The sequence below is a fragment of the Camelus dromedarius genome, chromosome 13, assembly GCF_036321535.1.
Source record: "Camelus dromedarius isolate mCamDro1 chromosome 13, mCamDro1.pat, whole genome shotgun sequence".
In the NCBI taxonomy this organism is placed as follows: domain Eukaryota; kingdom Metazoa; phylum Chordata; class Mammalia; order Artiodactyla; family Camelidae; genus Camelus; species Camelus dromedarius.
The window spans coordinates 50,965,312-50,983,589 of NC_087448.1; the positions used below are offsets into that span (position 1 = coordinate 50,965,312).

Genomic DNA, 18,278 nt, shown 5'->3' on the forward strand with positions numbered 1-18,278 from the left:
GGTGTTCTTTGCTGAATTTTTTTGAGGAGGAAGGACTGGGAAGGGTGGGAAGGAGAAGTAGATAGAAAAGATCTTCAAAGATCACCAAGTCCAATTTTCTAAATGCTATCGGGGAAACTGAGGCTCAAGGATGCTTACTGCCCCGGGAATGTCTGTGATGTCACCTTTATCCCCGACCAAAGCGTTCATCTGCCTCTCTCCCAGCCCATCTCTTGGGCTGCCAGAAAGGCAGCTGAGGATGGGCAAGTAGCATCTGGAACCGCTGGAACGACCCACAGCCTCCTCCTCTGAGGGCCCCGAGGGGGGAAGGAGGAGGCCTTTCAGTGAGGGAGTAAGAGAGGGAGGGCGAAAGGAAGGAAGGGGAGCCAGAGGTGGGAGTGGAAGCGGCAGCTTCGCTCGGGGCTGATTGGCTCCCAGGGCCAGCCCTCCCAAAGCGGTTTATAAGAGTTGGGGCGGCCGGGCGCCCTGCCCGCTCGCCCGCGCGCCCCAGGAGCAGCGCCCGGCTCTGAGCGCCCCACGTCGAGGCCCGCCTGGCCGCGCGCGGGCTCCGCGCCGCCTTCGGAGTTGGCCGCGGGCAGACGAGCCAGGGAGGGCAGGCGAGTGCCCGAGGCAGCGGGCCGAGCGCCATGCGCCGCGCCAGCCGAGACTACACCAAGTACCTGCGCGGCTCGGAGGAGATGGGCAGCGGCGGCGCCGGCGCCCCGCACGAGGGCCCCTTGCACGCCCCGCCGCCGCCCGCGCCGCCCGCGCCCGCCGCCGCCGCCGCCGCCGCCTCCCGCTCCACGTTCGTGGCCCTCCTGGGGCTGGGGCTGGGCCAGGTCGTGTGCAGCGTCGCCCTGTTCCTCTACTTCCGAGCGCAGGTGAGTGCTCGCCTCCCAGGGGCGCGCGCGCGCGCGGCCGGGGCGCACCCACCTCGGTCCTCTCGCGCTCGCAGGGGATGGAGCCCGGGCCCCCGGCTTGGCTCCCCAGATCTTGCATATTCTGGAGGGCAAAGTGACTCCGAAAAGGGAGCGTCCGGCTCGGGGACAGCCTGGCGCGCGGCTGGGCGCACTGGCCTCTAGCCCCTGCGCGCGCACCCAGCCCCGCCGCGCGCTGAGGCTGGGCTCGCCCGGCCTCGTGCGTTTGAATTTCCCCCGGCGAGACCGCATTGGCCGCTCACCTTTTCTGGAAGTTACTGCACATTTTTCTCCTTCATACATTTCCCACTTGGAGCAAAGAATGAACTATGTCAACTTAGGGGGAAAAAAAAATTGAGCGCCTCCAATTAGGCATCGATTTTTTTCCCTTCCTACCCATCACTGGGAGGAATTGCGTCCCTGGGGCCGGCGGCTTTGCACGGCGCGCGGCTAAGCGCGATGCGTGGGCCGCCAGCAGCTGCTGGAGCACCGAGGGGCGATGCCCAAGTCACCAGATGGACCGAATGACATAGCGCGACCAGAGAAGCCTGGTCTCGGTACCCGGGCTCCGCTCGCGCGAGGTGAAAAAAAGAGAAAGGGGCCCACGTGCCTTCTCACGAAGGTGCGCCGAGGAAGAAAGTGTGTGTGGACGCGGTGAAGTGCTCTCTCCTGACACAGCCTCGCGACAATCTAGCGAATAACCAAGCTTTTCAAAGATGAGGAAGACTGCTAGGAACTGCAGAGAGATAGTAGGAAGGAAGGGGTAAATTTGTAACATTATGCTTTCTGGTGGTTTTTGCTCTTGTGTTTTCTTGGAAATTGCAGTGCAGTTGGTTGGATTCATTCAAATATTCTTGTCTGGTGCTGTGAACTCTCTCAAAGGAAGTGGGGGGCTGACTGTGCATTTTTTTTTTTTTATGGGAAAAGAGAGTTGGGTTTGGACTTCATTGGTTTTCAGATTCAAAGGTGATTACTAAACCAAACTGGATGCATCAAAACACGGCATTGCTTGGGTTGTGCGGGGTTTTGACATGTGCTAGTCTTGAACTCCATTACTTGTGATCATAGGCTTTATGTTATTCATTACCCATTAATTTGCATTTTACAGACTTAGTTTGATGATCTAGTAAAACAAATGTAGACATACTCTGTGCAGTGCGTTAGGAAATCTGTATTTCTATGTATAAAAATAATCTTTTTCTTTTGAGGAAATTTTGTTTCCTACAAAAAACAACTTTTGAGTGGTTTATTTGTGACATAGATTACACAAATCTATATGAAATTGATGGAACGTTTTTCTTTCATTGGAGTATGCTGCAGTCAAGAATGAGTGATTTATCCATTTTCCCATCCAGCATATGATTCCGTACCTCCATTTAATGCTTGCATAATTTATGCCTGTATTTCACATTGCACTATTAAACGGTATAGAATGTAAGTTAAGAATCATTTATTCAACATGCAGTGTCCATCTATTATGTGTGGGGCATGATGCCAGGTAATGAAGGGGCCTCTAACCAAAGACTTTACATTCTTAGTCAAATAAGAGAGGAGCTTTCAGAAATGGATAGAGGATGCCCTGGTTCTCTCTTTTTTGGCTGTTCTGACACCTTAGAATGAGGAATGAATGAGTTCTAGGGACCAGGGACAGCTTAGATTGGCAGGAACCATGGAAATCGGTGTGACCATTTAGGAAAGAATGACTTGCTGGGCTGTTCAGCTTCTTTGTAGGGATTCTCAGCATTAATGGTCTGGTGGGCTGAGGGCTCTGGCTTTCTGATGATCTTCATCCTAACTGAGCAGTCTTGATGTCACATCGATAATAGTGAAACGTTCAACTTCTTTTTTTCCCCCAAAGTAAACATGTAAGTTAGTAAGCCTAGCTGGAAGTTTTTCACTTGGAAAATTTAATGTCATCAAATTTCTGGGTACAGTTTTCCTAAATGCCACGAAGATTGAGTTTCTCCAAGACTTACGCAAAATATATTAGCCACTACTCTGAACCCAACTTTGTATTGCATTTTTGAAAGGACATCTCCTTCAGGAAAGAAGTAATAGTAGGGGCCGTGTTTTCATAGGAACACACCACTAGATATGATTGCATTTTACTGAGTGTGGTATCTGCCTTTGATACCTAAAGGAGTCCTCATCATTTACAGAGACATTCGGAAGTAGTTTCAAATAAAATGAGATGTTTGGAATTTGTTTCAAAATAACAGGTGGGGTGGGTGAGGGGACAGGGAAGTGGTTGCTTATAGATGAAACGAGATTGTCCAATCACACTGGCTCTAGTTGAAGCTCTGTGCCGGGTACCTGGACGTTCACTCTGTAATTATTTCCACTTTTACATATGCTGGAAGCCTTCTTTCAAACATCTGGCCAAGAGAATAGATTCAGTTTGACCTGACAATGATTTAATATTTTCACTTACATTTGTTCCTTTGGATTAGAACTTAGTACCGAATAAGAGAGTTTTCCGCTAAAGTTTTAGGTCAGCTACTTGGGTTTTCTGAATGCATTTGAATTAGAATGAAATCATCTACTATCATGTAACATGTTTGCAGTTTACAGTAAAAAAAAAAAAAAAAGGAAGAAAAGAAAAGGGATCTAGTTTTATTGTTTTTGTTTAAAGGTGGTAGCTATGCAAATTATTGAGAAAAAAACAGTTCAATTTAGTTTTAAATGCATTGAGACGAATGCACCAAATAGTGTAAAACTTATACTGACTTTAAACAAAATTTTCCCTTCTCAGCTTATGTTTAAATAGTTAAGCAGCCTCCTGAATGTTTGCAGATTGCCTGTGCCTAGATTAAAAAAAAAAAAAAAAAAAGTACTAGATCCAGTGGAGATTGGCTTTTCCCCCACCAACCTTGCCAGAGAAAAAACAGCATGTGGCTTGTGCTATATATTTACCACATAGTATTCATACTTTGGTTTACAAAGAAAAAAAGAAAAAACCTTCTAAAATGTTGCTTTTAAATTTTATGTGTGCTTTAAAAAAAAAAAAAGTCCATATAATCATATTCAAAGTTTAGAGTTTGGCTACAAGATAAACTTTTCAGAAAACTCAATCTCTGTTCCCTTTTAATTCCTTCCCCCAAGCCCTTAATACGCACACTAACCTCCCTGGGCTGTTTGTTACCCAAACAGGAGAGCAATCACTACCCAAAATCTGATGCAGAGATGTGTAGGCTGTCTGCTTGAAAAAAAAAACCCAGAAAACAAAGTAGCACAAATGTCAAGCATCCTGCCTCGTTTAACCCTACAAATGATTACTATTTTTTTTTTAAACTGAGTTCATGTCATATGAATTGCATTATATGATAGATGTATTCTTGAAGTCCATTTTCAGTCAGATGTTCAAGATTTACTTACTATGTTCAGTCATTTCTAGGCACAATGAATTCATTTGTAACTCAGTTTACTGTGATTTTTTTTCTTTGATGACGTTCTTCTCTATCTTCCTCTGTCATGTGTAAGTTCCTTGAAGATAAGGACTGCCTGTTTTACTTACTGCCTTATTTACAGCATCCAGCCTAGTGCCTGACATGTTGAATTTCCCGAAAAAGTTTTCAGATGATTTGCAACGCTAGAAACATACCCATTTTTAATTTGTAATGTGTAAATGATCTCATTAGTGGCTAAAATAGATGAAAAAGTATAATTGTTTCCATCCTGCAAATTCTCTATCCAGACTGCTGCGTCAGGGGATGGGTTGTTGGGGAGGTTCCATTGTTCAGTGAGGTTTGTGGAGTGTCCGGCACCAATCCCAGGCCCTGCCCTGCAGCCCCTGCAGCATCAAGACCGCAGGAGCAGAGGCCCTCATTGGCCCGTGTGTGCGTAGCTGGCCCTGCTTCCCCCCAGCATCTCTCCTCCTCCCTTTCTCCTGGGCTCCACTTTCAGGAAAGGAGAGATGCAGGAGCCCTGGAATAACAAAGATATTTGGTTCTAGGTTAAAATTAACATCTCTAACGTATGACCCTTAAGTACCCAAAATAAGTGAGTCTAGCAAAATTAATTATGCCATACTTTCATTTGGGAAAACAATTGATGACATTTTATAAATGTTTTAGCTCTAGTGTGACCTTCTGAAACAGTGGTTCCCACCTGCACCTTAGAAACACTTGGGGAGACAGTCGGTTGACCCTTCCCCTTAAGGGTGTTGATTAAATTGGCCAAGGGTGGGATCTGGGCACAGACTTTTTTTTTAAGAGAGAAGAGACAAAATCTTTGCATTATATATCTTTGCATCAAGCCATAAGCCATTATTGACCATTGCAGTATTTTTGTACCAATTGATATTATTTGTGAAAAAATTGTAAAATTGGAGTCCAAGGAAATTAGGAGACATTTTAAGAGCAAACTATATTTGTACGTTTGGTATTTGAAAGCAGAACTGCTCAAACTTTAATGGGCATCAGGACCTATATGGGATCTAGTTGGAATGCAGATTCCCAGGCACTGCCCAGGGTGGGGCCTGACCTTCTGCATCTCTAACAAGCTCCCGGGGAGCCTGGGACGCTGCAGGTGTTTGGACGGTACTTGTGGCAGGGAGAGTAGCAGGGGCTGCCGCTTCTGTTGATGGCGTTTAGCTTGTCAGCAGGATGGAAGCTTAGTCAGTTTTAGGGTCCCCAGGCATTGCCCACTCATTCCAAATTGTTCCTTACTGCCTAGCCTGGCTTACCGAGCCAGCCGAAGCCTTTGCATGACTCTTCCGTCTTGAGGTCTGAACCCAATGATCCTTCATATCAGTTGTCCAAGCTCCTCTGGTTTTGTGGGAAACTCCTTGGTATAAGTGAGCTTTAAAAAAAAAAAAAAAAAAAAAAAAAAAAAGAAGTATAGAATTGAAGAAAGCTTGCCTTACATGAAAACTCACATTTTCTGACTCGTACTAATTCTTTTAAAAAAAATAAAAAACAAACATAGGTTGCAAATAGTTTCGCTTTGTGAGTGACGCCCTTCCCGGGATTATAGATAATCCTTATATTTGCAAGAGTGGAATGACAAAATTTGTTTCAGCGGATGCTCAGTTGTTGAAAGGTGATTATTTCATTTTGCAACTCACGGATATGAAGAGGGTACGGACTCATTTATTTCTGTTGGTTGGTTAATAAATCCGCACATCTTCTGATGACTTTTAGAAAGATAGACCAGGGAAAGAGAGACATGGTATGCATTGACTGGGCTTTGGTTATTGCCAACTTTTGTTATTTTTCCTTTTTTCATCTAGCCTGTACCTAAAAAGCAAATGCACATGGAGTGCCTTGAATTTTTTGAGAGAAGAGGACAATAAATTAAACTGCTATTATTAAAACAGTTAGACAGCTAATTATCTCTACCCTTTACTTGGCAGTTGAAACCCCTCCTAAGGCTTGTCATAGCCGCAGGAGGAGAAGGCAGATAATTCCAACAAAAGAGTAATACTTACAGAAATGCTGTGCTGGTACCTGCTTTAACCGGGTGACCAGCTAATAACTTGATGGAGATATTTTGGTTGGGACAATCCCTTACTCTACAAGAATTTTAGCATCTTTTCAACGTGTATCCATGTAGCTTGCTTCTGCCATGAGCCTCTCTCATCCCATGTGACACCATACATCACCACACTCATTCTCAGGCATCCATCCCCTGACAGACGTACCAACAAGATGTACTAGGTTAAGAAAACTGATGAAAGAATCAACAAAAAGGGAAATTATGCTTCTGGCTTCAGATTTTCTTTGAGGTTAGGAAATGGATTTCTCCTTCCCTTCTTTGGCTGATTAAAATATACATTGGTTAAGGGGAAAAGCCAGACAAACATAGCAGCTAAACATGATGTTAATTTCACCTGATTTATGTCAGCCTCATGCGAATTAGAAGCCAATGTTTTCACCAACTCAAGGGTAATTGTATTTCCTATTAATTGTTGGGGACATAAAAACTTTTGCAAGATTTTTTTGTCCTTAAGTCACACTTCATTAAATAGCAGAATGATCAATGACAACCACACTGACGTCCTCACGTTCTTCCCTCAGATGGATCCTAATAGAATATCAGAAGATGACACTCACTGCATTAATAGAATTTTCAAACTCCACGAAAACACGGACTTGCAAGATACAACTCTGGAGGGTCAAGACTCAAAATTAATACCTGATTCGTGTAAGAGAATTAAACAGGCCTTTCAAGCAGCTGTGCAGAAGGTGAGTTGACCTTGAGATTATGAACGAGTCAAGGGCCCTCACTGGCTCTCTTACGACTGAAAATTAAAACTGGCTAAGTGCTGTTGGCTTTGTTCTTTTTTTATTTTAATAGTTTGTAAAGGAGCTAATGTGAATTTTTTTTAGCAGAATTCTTTTGAAGTTGGTAATAGTTAATTATGGTGACCAGTGATATTCATGCAAATATTCTTTTCTATTCTCTTTCTTTTCTTTCTTCCTTCCTTCCTCCCTTCCTTCCTCTCTTTTCTTCCTCCCTTCCTTCCTCCCTTTTTTCTTTCTTTCTTTCTTTCTTTCTTTCTTTCTTTCTTTCTTTCTTTCTTTCTTTCTTTCTTTCTTTCTTTCTTTCTTTCTTTCTTTCTTTCTTTCTTTCTTTCTTTTCTTTCTTTCTTAGGGATTTAAATTCACACTTGGAAAGAGGACAAGGATGGTTTGTGGTCCTCAGTGGATCAGTTTGCTAGCTTGAATCCCCTGTCTCAGAAACCATTCCCTCAGCTCACAGGATTCTCTGCTAGCTCTTTCCTTTATATTTGGTTTTGGGATGGTAGGATTCCCTATTCCACATCTGTTGACCCAGGAGAATAGCTATAGCTGGTCCACTGAGGTCATCTGAGGTCGGGGGGGAGGCAAGTAGAGCGGGAACTGATGTGGTGAGTGAGGTGGAAATTCTCTGCCCGTTTTTGCATTCCCCGGGAGAGCTGGGTGAGAAGGGAGGAGGTGGGGACAGAGGAGACTGGTGACTTCTCTTACACCGACAGCTCCAGTTGAGAAACACTGTAATAACTGCCTGTTTTACTTCCCTGGATAAAGCTGCTTGAGAATTCTGCGGCCCTGGAATTGCTTTGTTTACTGACTCCACCAAACACTGGGTAGAACCTAGTGATGCCACTGCTTGCCCATCTGTACGCATTGCATACTTACATGCCCCTCTGCATGGATTCTTGTGTCCACCCATATATTTGGGCTGTTTCTGATCATCTTAGAGGAAACTCTGAAGTCCTCAAATTCTTTAAATCTAAATTGAAGTTTAATATATATTTCAATATTTTATCTTTAATAAAATATCTGTTTCTTTTTTGAAGATTCACATATAGTGATAGCATTTTTAAAAAAGAGGCTATGTGTTGGGGGTAGAGGTAGGGTGATGCTTTGTGTAACCCTTAAAGCTGATATTTGCTATATTTCATCAAATCAAAGGTACCAGTTTTCAACTTTATTATTTTATGCATCACAAAGAAAGAAAAAAACATTCACTAAAAAATTAAACATGATCGTCATAAATTCAAGTTGCATCTCAATTTCAGTGATGCTGAAATGTAAAAACATATACATCATAGAATCAATAAAGTACATATTGCTCTAGAGCTAAAAGAGCATATTTCTTATAAATATTACATTTTCATTATGATTAGTGTGTAGGTGCTCAGCTAGCTTTATGCAGTAAATGCATATTTTAAAATTTGGGTCTAAATTTGATCTTTTTATCGTATATTGTGACTTTTGAGCTCTAGCAACAGCAGTCCCACTAGTCTAATTCATATTCTTATGTTCTATAACATTTTCTTTTTCCGCTTTTGCAAAGAACTAACTTTACTAAATAAAAAGAACAGAAAAATGGGCAACTTCAGGTTTTTCACTAGGAGAAGAAATTGGAAATTGAATGACTCATACCGTATTTACCTCTGCCCATAGCATCTTAATTCATGTACATATTGCAGGAAAAACTGTAGGATGTGAAGTCAGATAAACTGGCTTTTGAATAAGTGTGATCTTGGGAAAGTATTTAGTATTTCTTTGCTTTGGCTTCCTTATGTTTATGATGCTCACAGTACCTCCCTAGCAGGATTGAGATTAATTTGAGATAATAGATGTAAAGGTGCTGAGGGCTGGAAATACAAGTATGCACTCGGTAAATGTTTATATGTTACTTTTACTGCCACTATTATTAATTCATTGTCATTATTGATGATTTAATCAAAGGCATATTTTTAAAGTATAGAGCAGGTTTGATCATTTTTCCAAGAGTGCATCTGAACAGTATCACATTGAAGCAAGTTGCAGAAAACCACTGTCATGTTTTTACCATCAGCAACAATTGAGTTGAGTACATACTATCCTTTAGGAAACTTCTAGGTCTATTTAAGAGAGCGTGTTCTTAAGGCATTTACAAGCTACATGTTGAGGGATAGTGCCTTAGTGGAGGAGAGAAAGCCATCACATTTGCAAGACCCTCAATTTAAAATTATCATCAAAAATCCTGATCTACGTTGGGGCAAAGGGGACCTACTGAGCTGTGTGTTGTGAAATCTAATACTCAATTTGATGTATTTTTTAAATTGAGGTATCATTGATTTACAATATTGTGTTAGTTTCAGGTGTACAGCAAAGTGACTCAGCTTTCTTTTTTCAGATTATATTCCATTATAGGTTATTATAAGATATTGGATATAATTCTCTGTGCTATACAGTAAATCCTTTTTGCTTATCTGTCTTATGTATAGTAGTTTATATCTGTTAATCCCATACTCTTAATTTGTCACTCTTTCTCTCTCTTTCCCCTTTGGTAACTGTAAGTTTGTGTTCTGTCTGTGAGTTTGTTTCTGTTTTGCATGTAGATTCATTTGTATTATTTTCTAGATTCCACCTATCAGTGATATATTTAAAAAAGAATGAAATATTGCCATTTGCAGCAACATGGATGGGCCTAGAGAATATTATTCTTAGTGAAGTGAAGTCAGGCATAGAAAGACAGATTCTAATTCCTTTTTTATTGTTTTGTTCTATGTTTTATTTTCATTAGTCTGCCTTTTATCGTCTTAACTCCCAAATACTGAGTAATCTATCTATAGGCAACATTTACATGCATTAGAGATGATCTGTTAGTTCAAAACTGAACCACTAATTAAGGTAATTCTGGTTAAGTAAATGATCACCTCCTAATTTTCTGTTTAGCTCAATCCATATTTTATCTCCTTACCATGAAAAAAGAGGTAAACTTTCAATTTCACTGGTGTCTTGGTTCTTAAACATTATACTTTAGGTTGCTTCTGGAAGAATATAAATATGCAAGATCTGCCAAGATGATTTTGAAAATAAGTAATATTAAGAAGAACAGACACCATTAACAGTTAGTTATGAGAATGCAAGGATGAGTCATCTTAAAAGTGAAAGGAGAAAAACATTCTCATCTCACAGATACTGAGAAGGGATTGACAGAATTTTGCACTTATTTCTGATGTCTGAAATCCACTAGTAGATAGCACGACTTGGATTCTTGATGTTATCCTAAAAAGCTCAAACTAAAAGTCAGCTAATGATGAAAAAGAGGAGAAATTCTCTCAACATTAGGAACACATCAAAGATGCCCACCGTCCCCATGTTATTTAACATTGTTCAGCACATGCGATTACATGTGAGAATGAAATAAAATATATAAAAGGTGGAACTTGCACGTGATATGATTGTGTACTTGGGAAAATTCAAACCAACGGAAAGGCTACAAGCAAAATACACCAGTTTGTGAAAGTTAATAGGTAGTGATCACTAGCTGTCCTTATTTCAAATAACAACTAGAAAATAGGAATGAAAGATCTTATTCACAACTTTTAAAAAGCCCTAAAAATTAGCTTCACGAGGAATGCACAAAGCTTATGGAAATACAACTAGAAAACTCTGCAGAGGCATTTAAAATAGGATTGGATAATGTAAAGACGGAAATACGCAAAGTCATACCCACGAAAGAGAACGAACACCTTAGAGAAGCCCTCATTGTGTGCTGTGAATGTCTATGTGTATATAATTTAATATAAAAGTATTTTGAATAAATGGGCAGAGTTTGAATTATTCAAAAATGATACTGGGACAGTTTGTTTGCTATTTAAAAAAAAAAAAAAAAGTGATATCCTGAGTGAAAATAAATCCCAGATGGAGAGAGATGGCCAATTATCTGCTCCCCGGCCGTTCTGTGCCTTCTGCTGCCTCAGTGAACGTTCTGCCCCTCCCTGTCCCATCAGGACTTCCCCGGTCATTGTCCCGTTTCCTTTAAGCTTCCTAAGTGACTGTCTACAGTAGAGGATGACAAACCATTGTGTACTGAAAGATGCTGATGAATAAAAATGACAGAATTTTCATTATTTTATTTTATCTAAAAAAATTTTTTAGAACTGTTTTTTGTGCAATTTTATTTATTTATTTAGAGAGGAAGGGAACTAGGTTTACTGATTTATTTTTAGATGGAGGTGTGGGAATTGAACCTAGGACCTCATGCATGCTAAGCACCAGCTCTACCACGGATCTATCCCCTCCCTACAGAATTTTCACCATTTTAAGAGTCTGTTGGAGACCAGGTGCCTTGTTCCCGACGAGTAAGACTATGAGAGATTCAGTACCTGACAAGCCAGAAGGAGAAAGATTGGTGGGCAGACAAGCATAGTCAACTGCTCTTATTAAAGACACCCTGTTTTGATGATTACTAATAGATTAGTGTGACTCACAATATGAGTAGAACTTTATTTTATTAATTTCACATTTTTTGGTCGCTCTGTAGGATTTTACCTGTTATTCCTGAGTAATGATATTACACCCAGGTCATTCTTTTTAAAGAATAAGAGCTTGTCACATTCTACCGTTGTGTGTTTGGAGGTGGAAGGTGCCGTTTCTTCTCCCAGCCCAGGGGATCTTGAGGAAGGAGACACGCTTTATCCACAGTCTTATGACTGGAATCAAACAATGTTTATCAAGGGCTAGGCACTTTGCTATAACCTCTCCTAGCACCGAGGATTTACGCTTCTCTTATCTTAGCCAAATAATGATTTGCCAAATGTGTTGTCCTGATGAGGATTATTGGTTAGTGTGGCATTCTGCATATCTTGCCAAAATCATCAGATTTCTCATTTCTCGTGCTGATGCTAAAAATAGGATGGAGGTACCAGGCATTCATAAGGAGGTTTGTGTCTTAGTTTTAGTTCTAATATAGATATTGGGTGAACCCGTAAAACACAATTACATTTGTGGCTGCTGTCATTATTGAGAGATCAACCCATCCAGTGGTAACAAACACTAGACATAGCACAATATCACATTCTGTGTGTGCAGAAAGTGATGTTTACCCAGCCCGACTTTGGTCAGACAAGTAATGCTGTTTTATCCTCCCTTTTTTTTTGTTTGTGGCTGGGTTTTCTTGGCTCTTTTTCCTCTTTAGCACAGAACACTGAAAGCCTCTTAGTGATCTAGCCCCACCAACCACAATTTACAGTCTATCATAACAGTCTGTGACAATAAAGAAAACACTGGTACAAATACGGTGTCCGATTTATAAAGCAATTCCTGTTCCAGCTTTGGCAGCCCCTCCGGCCCCTGCCATCCTGAGGAGTGAGGTGGGGAGCTCAGGCCTGAGCCGGGCACTTGGCCCTCAGACCTCCGGCCAGGCTTAGCGGGAAGCCATCTGTTTATTCACTGTTTATACATCCTGAGCCCTGAGGGCTGAGACTCGACTTGATGTCAGCATGCCCGGTTGTTGATTTCACCTTGGGTACCTGTTTGTGAAAAACTTCCCGAAACTGACTTTTATAAGTGTCTGAGGGTAACAACAAGGTCCTACTCTATAGCGCAGGGAACTATATTCAATAGCTTGTAATAGCCTGTAATGGAAACAAATCTGAAAGAGAATATATGTGTGTGTGTGTGTGTGTGTAACTGAGTTACTACGCTGTACACCAGAAACTAACACAACACTGTAAATCAACTATACTTCAGTTAAAAAAATAAACATTAAAGCCATGAAAAAAAAAAAGTCTGAAAGGGTGATGTGGAGGAGAGAGATCAATATAGAAGTCATACCAGTCACCTTGCTGTTGTGACCAGAGACCCGTCACTCAGTGAACCAAGTAAGATAGAAGGTTTTTCGCTCGCGTGCACCAATCCAGAGGTGGCAGTTCAGGGCTGGCAGAGAGGCCCCCCCCCCTCCTCAACAGGTACCTTCCGCTGATGGTCCAAGTTGGCGTCTACGTTTGTTATCATTTCCAGACAGAGGGAAGGGAGAGAGAAAAAGTGAAGGCAAGACCTGGAAGTTGAGACGTCATCACCTCTAGTAGCATCTTATTGGCTGGAACTTGCTCATAAGATGACACTTCGATGCAAAGTAGGCTACACCCTCCAGCTGAAGGGGGTCGCCTATAACTAATCGGAAGGAGAGGATGGATTCCAGGAGCACAACGAGTGGTCTCCAATATTCACTAAACCCTGTTTAGGAAGGAAAATGGGCTCCCTATGTGAGCAAGAGTTAACTCTATGTACACACAAGTCTATGAAAAATTGACGTGGTCAAGATTGTATTTTATAAAAGTTAAAGCACTTTAGGATTACGCAGATCCCAGGAGACAGAGAAATTTAAAAGTAGATTTAACAGCATGCATCTTTTCGAGGAACTTTCACAGGCTGGTTTAGTCATATGCATCTGTGATCTTTGAATCAGCCTTGCTTCTCGCTTGCACAGTTTTTAGTCGGTTTTGTGGATTCAAGGGTATTAATGTAAAACCAGAAAGCTAGTCAGATGAAGTGATTGTCTTCTCCACATGCAAAGCTGATTCCTTAGAATTCCAATGTCAGTGACTGCAAGAAGCCTTGTAAGAACGCAAGTAGGTAAGAAATCAATTAAAACTTAAGTAGCTCCTAACTGCTTATGAAACTGTAATCATTGGAGTTGTTATGCAGCCATTATTTCTCGTCTGCTTTTTAGTGAAGTACACAGCAAAACCAACGGGAAAAAAATTAAGCCAATGCAGTATCTCTTTGCCTTTGTATATAAGAGCATGCGTCCCAAGAAAGTTTCTTGTAAACCCACAAGGCAACTTGGGGTTTGGGGGCAATGATGTTCCCAAATCATGATGTTAGTCATGTAGTGGTTTTCCAATGGGATTTCATCTCTGCCATAACAGTTTTGGGAACTGCAATTCAATCAACCCCAGTCATATCTAGCATTTATAAAAGCTGTCTTTATGGGAAAGCTGAAGTATGACCCACAGAATTTTCCTACAAAACCGAGGCCATCGACTGCCTTTGGCTCAACAACAGGCCATTGGCTGGGATGTGCTCAATCTCAGGGGAGACCCAGGGCAAAAGGTAGGAGGGTTTGCAAGAGGGAAATAACAGAGATGACCAGACAGCTGATGTTTGCTTGAACTTTTTGAAATTCAGGGTCTGAGAGGTCCGTTCTCTTGTGGCTTCCTCATCACTAGGGTGCTACCCCAGCCCTCAGTCTTTGCCCTTTGAGAATGCTAGTTGGTGGTGACGGTGGTGGTGGCAGCGGTGGTGATGGGAGTTGTAGCAGCTGCAGTAAAAATAATAATGATAATTAGAAACTGTGAGGCTGCTACCCATTAGAAAGTTTTGGTGAACCCAGAATCTCTTCTCCTCGGGGCCTCTACCTGCTTCTCATCTGATCTTCCCTTGCCTGGTGAGTGATGAGGTCAGCATTTCCATCAGTGCAAATCAGAAGCCAGAAGATGGTCTTACACACTTACTCATTGACTGTTCACCTCACCCCATCCTGTGAACTCCACCTCCTTACTAAACCTTCATATACGTCCGTCTACTCTGTGTCCTTACTGTTGTCACCAGTACAGGTGTTACCATCACCACCATCATCCTGTCTTGTCTGGACCACTGCCAGGGGCCACCCCATCCTTCAGCCCACTGCCTCTAGTCCATCCTCTCCACCGCTGAGTGACTTCTCAAATGCAGATCTGAACTTGTCACTTACTTTGCTGCTTAAGAAAATCCTTCAGCGGACCCCTGTAGTCATCAGGGTTAAAAAAAAAAAAAAACCCTATAGTCATCAGGATCAAGCCTGAGCTGTTGGACATGTAACACCAAGTCTTCTGTGTCTTGGAACCTTCATTCCAACCCCAGCATCTACAGACTCATTACCTTGTGCTCCCTCTCATCACCCAATCTCAGCTTGTGCTCAGTGGCCCCACCACAGGGAAGTGCCAGATGTTCCCTAACGTGGCTGTGCCCTCCCCCCGCCTGCTGTAACCATAAGCACAGTGAGGGCATAGAGGATATCTGTCCCGGACATGCAGCATCCTAACACCCTGCAGGATGCCTGCCCCTAGCGGCCATCAGCAAGCTTTGAGGGATGGACGATGGACCGATGGATGGATGGATGAAATATGGGTTTTCTGTACACATTCTTTATATGTCATTCTGGGCTCTTCTTTATGTACCGTTTTTAATTGTTTTTCAAAACTGAGCACAGGCATTTCTTCCCAAAGGAGTCCCCCATCGGTGCCCGCCTGCCCACCTTTGGGGTTGGCAGCCCCTCCTGTGCACACCCAGGGTGTCTCGTATTCACCCCATCGCAGCATGGACCACAGAAGCTGGGTGCGGGTCTGACTCACCCGAATGTGAGCTTTCCAGGGACAGGGACTGTGTGATGTTTGCTGTGTCTCCCCAGTGGCAGGCACACAGCGAGCACTCCATGAACGTTAAAAGAACCAGTTTAATGAATAACTGAGTGCTCTGTCTCATCCTTGTTCTTGGTGTCATCAGGTGACTGGTTATCAATGTTACCAGAACCTAGTCGCATTACCAGAGCCTGAAAGATTCTCATCAGGGGCTGGAGGTCACTCCCAAGCGTGGCCTTTTTCCTGCTTCTTTAAGGGGGGAGCTTCTTCCCTTTGGGGGGCATGAATGGGATGGAGACTTTGAGGCAGGCTAAGGAACCCTCCCTGGCCAGTCTGCCCCCTCCCCATCCCTCTCTGGCCTCATTTGTCCACAGTGGCTGGCTTGGTACTTCTGTTCCCCTTTGAGTTCCCTTCCTAGTAGTCAGAATCACTTTTGGGAGAGTCTGAAAGGGTGAGCCTTCTCAGAGGAGATGAGATTTTGTGGCTATCAGAAGCTGTGCTGATGGCAGGTGGCACGATTATGTTTCAAGGGGCAGAAGTGAGCGGAGACACGGTAAGTGGCACAGTTCGTCCCAGAGGTCCCACTACAGTTACTCTGCCGAGCCCTTCAATTACACTTTTTTAACCCTAGCGCAAGACATTTTTAAATTGGCCTCTTTATGAAGACTAATACTGCCGTCATAAGGCTACTTTATGAAACCCCGAGGGGACCTTTAACTGTAGCAGAAACTTCCTCATTTAAACCATGAAGGTTAAACAATAAAAACTAATTTTCTATTCCCAGCATAGCCATCATGCTGCCAGGAAAGCATCACTCTGCTCTAGGAAAACAAGGGCACGGGATTCTCCAGCCCTTTGGTGGGTAGAGTCCATTATCTGTGTGCAAAGACATGTCGCCTTCAATCAGCAGGCTCCTTCTGGGAGAAATGAGCCCCCCGCGGGCTGTACTTGGCGCGGGAGGAGGAGGCCAGTTCCCATCCTGGTAAAGCTCTTCCCTGAGAGTTTCCAGAGACTTTCCAGAGATGCTTGCAAAGATGGTGGCAGTGGATTCAAGGAGGAGACGAAGAGATTAGGAGTTTCAGGGGGTGAGGGGGGGCGTGCCTGAGGGCAGGGGAGGGAGAATCTGTGTTGCAAAGACTTTAGTTTTGAGGGAGTTTTTAAAATCAATAGTTTATATTAAGAAATAAGGAATTTCAAGGATCAAAGGCCAAAGTTACACTTTCAAGTTGGAGATGGTTCTTAGCTTCAGGAGTAGCAGAGCTTATGCCTCAGCTACTGTCTCCCTGCCTCCCCAACACTCCCTAGACTTTGGGCCCCTCCCATGTCCCCCGCCCCCCAGCGCTGGCCTCCCTGTCCTGGTACCTTGTAGGGCTCTGCTCCAGGGAACCTGAGCTGAGAAACACATGCCTTTCGGAACATATATTGAGGTTTAACAGGACACTTAATGGATCTCGCTCTTTAAGTTCTTTGCTTTGAGGTGTTTTTGAACTGTCATCATTGACTCTTCTCAGCAAGCCTGGGGGGCCTCCAGCTCCATCCTGGCGCATATAAAGTGGCCCCACATCCTGTGGATTCAAAGTTCAGTGTGAGCTATAGGGGAAGAGGGGAGGAGGCGCAGACATCTATTCTAATCTTGTCTCCCTAGTTGCCCACAACGCCTGGCGGGTGTTCTTTCTGTGCCCAGTGTCCAGGAATGCTATGGAAATAAAATCTTTACAATTAGAGATGAGCTACTGATAAAACGGTAAGACATCTCTCCGAGGGAGCAGGTGTGCACTAAGTCTGCATGAACGGGCGGGCAGGAGACTTGTAGAGAGAACTGCCTCTAAGTAGTTCTGTGTGGCTCGAAAGTCCAGCGTCCTCAGAGGTGGTGGGGTGCAGGGGGTGCGGGGGGAGGAATAGCAGGAGAGCCTGGAGTGGCAACCGGCCCAGTTGTGCAAGGCTTATAAGCCCAGGCCAGGCATGGAGACTTGTTCCTGTAGTCTGCAGGCAGCCCCTGGGGGGTTTTCAGAAGAGGCGGGACTTGCTCTCCTGAGTACTTTCCGATGCTCTAGCAACGATGGACCAGTCTGAGGAAAGCAGGAGACCAGGAGAGGCGGTGAGAGGCTACTGTTGTCATCCTAATGAGAAATGATGAAAGCTTGCAGGCAGGCAGTGGTACTCCGGCTGGAAAGGAAAGGATGGATTTCTGAGCTATTTACAAGGTGGAAGTCTGCAGGATTCCTCTGCAGGAATAGGAAACTGACTATTCATTTTCTGGAAACAACCCATGTGTGGCATTCATGTGCTAACTCGGCTGATGAATACGCTCTTCTTGTAGCTAAGTTGGAGAAGAATTACAGGAAGTATATCATTAAGATGTTAAAATGAATGCATTACATATGTTAACAAGTGTATGAACCCTGTATTATATCTGGCAAACGGGGTGTTAAATCCTTGTTCAACCAGCCAGATGTCCCTGCAGCTGCTGCTGCTATGGCAGAGGGAGGCAGCCACCTGAGACCCCAGCTAAGAGCTGGTGCCAGTGGTTTCCGGAAGCATCTGGCTAGACAAATCGCTTCTCCTGTGCTCTGATTGACAGGTACCACATAGATCACACAGTTCACATCACAGTGCACAGGTGGGGTTTTCAGTCTGATAAGCCCAGACTCCAGCAACTTGACCTTTTTCACCGAATCTTTATAGGCGTGAATGTCCTCATTGGGAATATAAATCTATTTGTACATATGATTTTGCAAGACCAAAAAAAAAAAAAAAAACCGTGGTCAAATAAACAA

At 43.3% G+C, this 18,278-nt stretch overlaps 1 protein-coding gene across 1 annotated transcript in view; it reads left to right on the forward strand.

Annotated features, from left to right (window-relative positions):
- Positions 1 to 626: 626 nt before the first annotated feature.
- The window catches only part of TNFSF11 (TNF superfamily member 11), a 32,840-nt gene continuing 15,188 nt past the window's right edge, over positions 627 to 18,278 (forward strand). The window contains exons 1-2 of the mRNA XM_031466054.2: positions 627 to 860; positions 6,914 to 7,081. Of these exons, the coding sequence (XP_031321914.2) occupies positions 627 to 860; positions 6,914 to 7,081 (402 nt within the window). The remainder of the gene's footprint in view (positions 861 to 6,913; positions 7,082 to 18,278) is intronic.